At 36.1% G+C, this 8,505-nt stretch overlaps 1 protein-coding gene across 1 annotated transcript; it reads right to left on the reverse strand.

Annotated features, from left to right (window-relative positions):
• Positions 1-7,401: 7,401 nt before the first annotated feature.
• Positions 7,402-7,986, reverse strand: LOC120780115. The gene is made up of 2 exons (XM_040112396.1): positions 7,934-7,986; positions 7,402-7,871 (listed from the first exon to the last, which is right to left on the reverse strand). Exon 2 carries the CDS (start codon positions 7,801-7,803, stop codon positions 7,402-7,404), a length of 402 nt encoding a protein of 133 aa, XP_039968330.1. The 5' UTR covers positions 7,804-7,871; positions 7,934-7,986.
• Positions 7,987-8,505: the final 519 nt, after the last annotated feature.

An 8,505-nucleotide genomic window follows, 5' to 3' on the forward strand; every position in this document is an offset into this window, starting at 1 on the left:
GCTCAATTGAATAATAATATGGTGTCTAATTCGTGATTGAAATATAATTTCTGTAGTTTTTGAATTTGTATCCCTACATTCAAGGATTAATTAAATGAATTTATCGGATTTATAACCGTGGTAATTACTTCTGTGGATGAATTTTCGCTAAGAACAGTTTCGTCGCCAGAGCTGGGCGTATCCTTGTGTTCTAAACTGTTTATGTGTTGTCTTGACAACGCATCTGCGACAACGTTTTCCTTGCCGGGTTTTGTAATGAAATTTAGGGGAGAACTCTTCTACAAAGGCTTTCCATCTTTTCAATTTTGCGTTAGGGTTTTCATTTGATATCGAATAGATAAGCGGTTGGTGATCAGTGAATATGTTTATATTATTTGCTCCATACAGATAGTTTCTTAATTTTTGAAGAGCCCAAACAATCGCCAGGAGTTCTCGTGCATTCGTTGCACAGTTTTCTTCAGTTTTCATTAACGTTCGTGATATCATAGTGATGGGTCTGCGACCTTGTAAAGGTACTGCACCCAAGGCGTATGAAAACGCATCCGTGGTTAAATCAAAAGGTTTTTCGTAGTCAGGATAAAGAAGATGTATGTCTTCTAAAGATAGAATGTCTTTGGTAAAACGCCTGTAGTAGCCAGACGAATATAAAAAGGAACGCAATGCGCGAAGTGTTTTCGGAACTTCGTAACCGACTATGTCTTTTACCTTAGCTTTGGGGGCTCTAATCCTCTAATAAATCCTAGGAATTCAACGTCTGATTTCAAAAATTGGGTTTTTTCTAAAGCAACTCTCATGTTGGCTGAATATAGTTTTTCCAATACTCGGCTGACGTATTGTAAGTGCGTTTTGTAATCATTGGAAATACAATAATGTCATCAATGTAAACGTGACAAGTCTGTCCAATTTCCTCCTTCAGTACGTCATCTATTGCCCGTTGAAAAATGCCAGGACCGTTTTTTCAACCCAAATGGCAACCTGCAAAACTCGTACTTTCCTTTATTCACGGAAAATACAGTTTTTCCCTATCTTTTTCGGCAAGTGTAAGCTGGTGGAATCCAGATTTCAAGTCTATTGTCATAAAAATTTATGATTTTCCTGGATTTGACAGAATTACGGATGTGTCGTGAATCGGGTATTTGTTGCTAATGATTGAGTTGATTCGGAATTTGGAAAGATTTGGATCAACTTCCATAGGCGTGTCTGAGGTTGTCCGTTTTGTTGTCTAGGAAATGGTAAACTCTTTCTCACCAGAGGCCGACTGTAGTCGGAAATTCTATTATCAGAAAAAATCTGTGAGCAAATAAGGAACGCGCCTGATTTGATTCAAGCTCTTGAGCGTGTGCTATGGCCGATGCTATATCCGATGGCCTAGACAAAAATAAGATATCACAAAGTGGCGGTTTAGTGCGGTTGTAAATACTCGATAATAAAGATGCATTATCTTGGCGGTACTTCGAATTTAGACATTCTAAAACATCTTTCTTATTTTGATAGGTAATCAATGACTTATTAATTATAGCTGTTAATTTCTTTACGAATTCATCAAAGAATTTTGTTATTGTCAGTCTTCCTAGACGGAGGGTAGTCATTTCCTGCTCCAGTATGTAAACAGGTTTCTTATCTGCATAAGTAAAATCCAGCCTAGCTATAATTGCACCGAAATTTAGAATAGAGTTAAAGGAAGATAGGATCGAATCTACAGACTATTTTATTCCTTATGATGGCCACAGCTTGATAATATTTAGAACTGCCGTGCGCGTTCTGAAAAATTTTATATGCCGTGTGAGTTGCCTGACGCCTATCGGTCAGTGAGTCAACCGTTGCCGTCTCGTCTGTTCGGTTGCTGGCGGTATTGATTAAGGTCCGAATTGTGGTTTTGTCCATTTTACGTCAAGATACTGTTAACTACTAATAGTTCTGTATTCTTCTAGTCACTTTGAAATAATAATATTCCTGAAGCTAATCTTTTTAATTTTTCCCTGTCGCTTTCTTACAATATTAATCAATATCAATTAATATTTTTATATTTTTCTTATTCAAAATATTAGGTAATGAGCACTCTACTTACAGCTTCATTATTGGTCCGAATAAATGGTGTCCCTGAAGTTCTCCTTTTGCTTCTAAGACATCACGAAATCTCAGTTATACTGGTTTGTAATGTTTCTCTTTTCAATAGCTCTGAAGTTTTAGTTTCACGTAAATAGTTGTTTTGTCTTTTGGATTTCAAATAATCCTTTATGCTGGTTTGTTTTTCTTTTCACTGGAATAGCATTGAAGTTTAAGTTTTACGTAAATAGTTTTTATTTTATGATTTCAAATAAACGGTTTCATTTTAAATTCCTCTACATACGAATTTTATTTTAACTTCACGTAAATAGGTTTTTTAAGTTTCTGGGAAATTTTAATTTCACGTGAAAAGTTTTTTAAAGTTTACGATGAAATGGGTTCGAACCCACTGCCACAATAGTTTATCCTTTATGAGGATTTTTTCTCGTGGCCCCACGTTAGGCGCCAGCAAATAAAACGCAAGGTTTAGTTTGATTTATTTTATTTGCCTACTATGTAGGGCAGCCGTTTACGACGATCGAGTTATTACAACTGACTTTTCGATGCTACACCTGAATACCTAACACCAATCAAATCTACTTGCCATCACCTCACGTGGACTGCCGCATGATTCCATATCGCTGATTCGGCAATTCTCACGGTTTGGGACTGTTGGTGTCGTTTGCCACTAGCAAGCGTTTCCCTTGTTATGTCTGCAACTTGAATCTCGCACTTTTGATGTTGTTGCTTGCGTTGCAATCACGGGCATAACCGCACTTGTTGTTGTGGGCTACTGTGATATGTTAGCTTGTGTAATTTACAATACTAAATACATCAATTTACTAATTCTTTAACATAAATTTACTAATTAACATAATCATTTTTATACTCTCGCAACAAAGTTGCTAAGGAGAGTATTATAGTTTTGTTCACATAACGGTTGTTTGTAAGTCCTAAAACTAAAAGAGTCAGATACAGGGTTATATATACCAAAGTGATCAGGGTGACGAGTAGAATTGAAATCCGGATGTCTGTCTGTCCGTCCGCCCGTGCAAGTTGTAACTTGAGTAAAAATTAAGATATCATGATGAAACTTGGTACACGTGTTTCTTGGCTCCATAAGAAGGTTAAGTTCGAAGATGGGCAAAATCGGCTAACTGCCACACCCACAAAATGGCGGAAACCGAAATAAAGATTTTAAAGTGAAATTTGGCACAAAGGATCGTATTAGGGAGGAGCATATTTGGACGTATTTTTTTTGGAAAAGTGGGCGGGGCCCCGCCCCCTACTAAGTTTTTTGTACATATCTCGGAAACTACTAAAGCTATGTCAACCAAACTCTACAGAGTCGTTTCCTTCAGGCATTTCCATATACAGTTCAAAAATGGAAGAAATCGGATAATAACCACGCCCACCTCCCATACAAAGGTTATGTTGAAAATCACTAAAAGTGCGTTAACCGGTTTACAACCACGCCTTCTTCCAATATAACGCTATTTTGAATTCCATCTGATGCCTTCTCTGTATAATATATACATTAGGAACCAATTATGATAGCGGAATAAAACTTTACACAAATACGGTATTTGAAAAATATGTAAATGACGGATAATGAGATCTCGATTATCACTTTATCATGGGAGAGTATAAAATGTTCGGTGACACCCGAACTTAGCCCTTCCTTAATTGTTTATTTTATTTTGGAACTATTAGTATTAAGTAATTTAAATAAATCATAGAAATCGGCTTTGGCTGATTGGTCAAGTTTTACCAATGATTTTTGCGTTTATGGTTGCCGGAATGGATCCGTTCTTCATCACCAGTCACAAACACGCAAAACTGAGTTATTTCTTTTGCGTTCAAATAGCTTTTAAACGTTTTGATAAGGCTGCCAGAGTGACTCCCAAAGATTCTGTGTGTTCTTATGTTTGTAGTAATCACCAACTAGTAAGGCCGCCCAAGACGTTCTTAGTCTATTAAGTCAAAGTCCCCACTTTTAAACCGTGCACCCCACTTTTAGCCCGCAAGCTCAGCTAGTGCATGCTCACCATAAACCTACACCAAAATATATGGCTTCCGGCGATATGTAATCCAAGTTTTGAAACATTCGATATAACGGTAAAAGCTGAAAATATAAAATGTGTTTGTTGAACATATAGTAGCCTTAAATAGTTAGATGCTTTTCATGCGATATTTAGTATTCGATCTCTTTTATGGTAGTTCTTAATATAAAGAAATCTTTCTACAAAGATATACAAAAAAGTTGTGATTACAGCTTAGGGAATTAAACAGTAAATTCTACAAATTTATTTACTTTTTGTTTCTTCATCAATTATTTAGGTCCTACCGCTTTCATCACAACTATGTCGTTTGTATAAGGAAATGTCGAATGAGCGTTTGGTACACAACAGTGGGTAATCTTTCTTTAAAGTAGATAAATCAATCACCCTCATTGTTGAGAAATTCGCCCGCTACTTTAATGATTACATATGTATACGTGTGAAATAATAATAGGACTTGTCGCAATGCCCTGACTATTTGTGCCAATCATACTCATTAATGTCTTTAAAGCAGAGATGGGCAAATGAAATGTATAGATGTATTAGTAACCGCGAGCATAAAGTGGCTACCATGGGACAAAGAACATTTACAGTCAGTTGATTAACAAACAACAGCGAAGCAACATCGTGCGCCGCTTGATTGTTATACTCTCGCAACAATGTTGCTAACGAGAGTATTATAGTTTTGTTCACATAACGGTTGTTTGTAAGTCCTAAAACTAAAAGAGTCAGATAAAGGGTTATATATACCAAAGTGATCAGGGCGACGAGTAGAGTCGAAATCCGGATGTCTGTCTGTCCGTCCGTCTGTCCGTCCGTGCAAGCTGTAACTTGAGTAAAAATTGAGATATCATGATGAAACTTGGTACACGTATTCCTTGGCTCCATAAGAAGGTTAAGTTCGAAGATGGGCCAAATCGACCCACTGCCACGCCCACAAAATGGCGGAAACCGAAAACCTATAAAGTGTCATAACTAAGCCATAAATAAAGATATTAAAGTGAAATTTGGCACAAAGGATCGCATTAGGGAGGGGCATATGTGGACGTACTTTTTTGGAAAAGTGGGCGTGGCCCCGCCCCCTACTAAGTTTTTTGTACATATCTCAGAAAATACTACAGCTATGTCAACCAAACTCTATAGAGTCGTTTCCTTCAGGCATTTCCATATACAGTTCAAAAATGGAAGAAATCGGATAATAACCACGCCCACCTCCCATACAAAGGTTATGTTGAAAATCACTAAAAGTGCGTTAACCGACTCATAAAAAACGTCAGAAACACTAAATTTTATTGAAGAAGTGGCAGAAGGAAGCTGCATCCAGGCTTTTTTTAAAAATTGAAAATGGGCGTGGCGCCGCCCACTATGGACCAAGAACCATATCTCAGGAACTACTAGACCGATTTCAATGAAATTCGGTATATAACGTTTTCTTAACACCCTGATGACATGTACGAAATATGGGTGAAATCGGTTCACAACCACGCCTTCTTCTAATATACAGCTATTTTGAATTCCATCTGATGCCTTCTCTGTATAATACGAGTATAAACATTAGGAACCAATGATGATAGCGGAATAAAACTTTACAAAAATACGGTATTTGAAAAATATTTAAATGACGAATAATGAAATCTCGATTATCACTTTACCATGCGAGAGTATAAAATGTTCGGTGACTCCCGAACTTAGCCCTTCCTTACTTGTTTTATGATACTATTTATGCGCGTACCTAAATGTGTTTGTTCAAAATGAATGACAAATATTGCTTTATGATTTCCGATGCCTTTGGTAATATGCAATGTCTATTGTGTAATATGTGTGTAAAGGGGACCCGGGCATATAATTTTAGGAGGCACTATAATACCTTCCATAAATACTTTGAGAAATATGAGGGTATTGAGAGAGATAATTCTTCACAATTTCAACTTTATCTTAAAATTTCCGCTAACTAGTTTGCTAGTAAAGTAGTCAACTCCCAATTTACCCCACCAAAGGTATCAGAAATTATAACATTTTATTTATGTTATACATTTCAAATGGGGCAAAAATATACAAGGGCATAAAAAAACATCAACATACCGACTACCTATGTTACCTCGTTGCTGTCTGCAGCGTAACTGGCAGGAAAATCAATTCATTATCCCACAGTGCAAAACTGGTTTTTTCGCTCTCAATAGCGACTGAAATAAGAGCGTAAGAATACGTATGCTGAGAGTAACTGCTCATGTGAGTCAAAACGCCCATGTATGCTTTAAAGCCTCCGCATTGGTGAACTAAAGGCAAACACTTGAAAATATGTTAAGCAATTTTCGGGAACATTACACCCAAGAATGAATGAATCATTGTAAACACAATGACGGCGACAGACTGCAAACTACATCTGTCAAATATTAAAATACACACGTTCTTAAGGGCAGTGTTATTTTGACAGCTGCACGACTACACGACTGCAGGCCGACAGTTGTCAGTTCTCAGCTAACTTCAACATCCTTCCTATTTTTGCCAACGACAGTAGGACGACCGTAGAGTTGACAGTAGAATGGAAGAGATAGAAAGAGTGAGGTAGAGTGGTGATGCCACTAATATGTAAAATGTAAAATTATTCACAGCTCTAACAAACTTGACGTTATTTTACAAATAAAAGCATAAAATAGCTGGATATTATAGCTCTATTATATCATTTGTAATAACGATTGATAATTTAAAGCAAAAATATTGACCTATTTACTTATTTTTTGCATAAAAAATTTCACTCTTGAACAAAATATTAAAATTTCATTGAAGTGAAAGGAATTAGTATTAATACAACGAAATTGTGTACATACAAAAATGGACAACTGCGTTGTTTTGTGTACATGCCGGCCATTGTGTTGTTGTTGCTTCTCAAAATGTACATGTAGTAAGATGAACAACGACGTTTTCAGTTCACTGTCGTGCTGCTGCAGTCTGTCGCAGTCATTGTGTTTACACTTTGATAGAGTACAAGATTGCGGAGATGAGAGACAAAAAAATTTTCGTTCTGCGCATCTACGTCACACGGCTCATAAATTTCGTGAAATAGCTTGAGTAGCAAGTAAATATTGCTTGTTAATAATAACTGATTGGTTTTTGGTTTATAAAAATGAAATAAAATATTGAAGGTCCACGAGATTTTAGATTTTTATTAATTATTATTTTGCAATATAAATATTTTTATTAATTTTTCTATTAAAATACGCACCAAACATTTTCTTTTTAAACATTTTTAGTTATAATTTAGTCATATTAAAAGTTATTTATATAATCTATACATTTATTTCTTAAATTTGCTTATTTTACGTTTCTTTTGGTAATTGAATTTCGCAATATTGGCATTAAGTTTTCGAATTTCAAAGAACATTCGAGATCTAAAAAACAACTTTTTAGCCTCTTGATCGCAATCAATGTCCCTAGCCTTGTCGATAAGCATTTGAATGTAACCTTTGCATGCATAAAGAGAATCTTTATTGATGTCCGTAAAAATTTTTTCCATGCGTGCCACTTTTTCAACAAATTGTGGTGTAGGCTTCGTCAAACCTCCTTCACTCAAATGGTTAACCCATGTGTATGAATTGTTGCTTTGACCCGATTCAACAATGTGCGGCAGTACGTTCTTCAGCCTGTGGCATAAATAGCCAGCTACATTTTCCACACCATCATACTCCAGCTGGTCCATTTCGTCAATATCATCGCAGTTAACAGTATCGTCTGATTTTGTATCGCAAACTTTTGATAAAATAGTTCCTATTAAATGTAATGTAATGAATTAATTAAAGTCTTTTTAAGTAAATACAAAATAAAAATACCTGTTAAAGGAAAAGAGGGACTTTCAAGATCAGGTGTATAGTCTTCTTCTACAATGGCGCTAGTAGACAGTGTACCCTGATTACGTCCTAAAAGATACGATCTTAGCCTATATTTAAATTCCTGCTGATCAGGATGGTCATGCAGCCCGCCCTTACCGCGTATCACCCCAAAAAAATTTTCCAGTACATCTTGGTTTAGTCGATACGTAAGTATGTACTTAATACCAAAACAATTTTCTAATTCCGCACGCAGCAGTTTGAGAGCATTGATTGATTGCAAAATTCCTAATATAGTAAAGTTTAGTTAAAATTCAATAATTCAAAATTAGTATATCACTTGAACCTTTTTGAAATGGCAATAAACATTTCCTATTTATTGCCCGCATTTCTGTTACCATTTGTGCCATATCGTCCAAGATCTTGTCCTGCTCTGTAAGCGCAAGCCCATAGGCACTCATTCGATTGCGACTATCTGCGTGTGGAACTTTGAGGTTCATCACATCGAACCAATCGTTAGTCTATGTTAAGTAAATCAGTTATGAATAAAATTGTAAGCATTAAAAATAAATCAA

Source organism: Bactrocera tryoni, unplaced genomic scaffold (genome assembly GCF_016617805.1).
Source record: "Bactrocera tryoni isolate S06 unplaced genomic scaffold, CSIRO_BtryS06_freeze2 scaffold_164, whole genome shotgun sequence".
NCBI lineage: Eukaryota > Metazoa > Arthropoda > Insecta > Diptera > Tephritidae > Bactrocera > Bactrocera tryoni.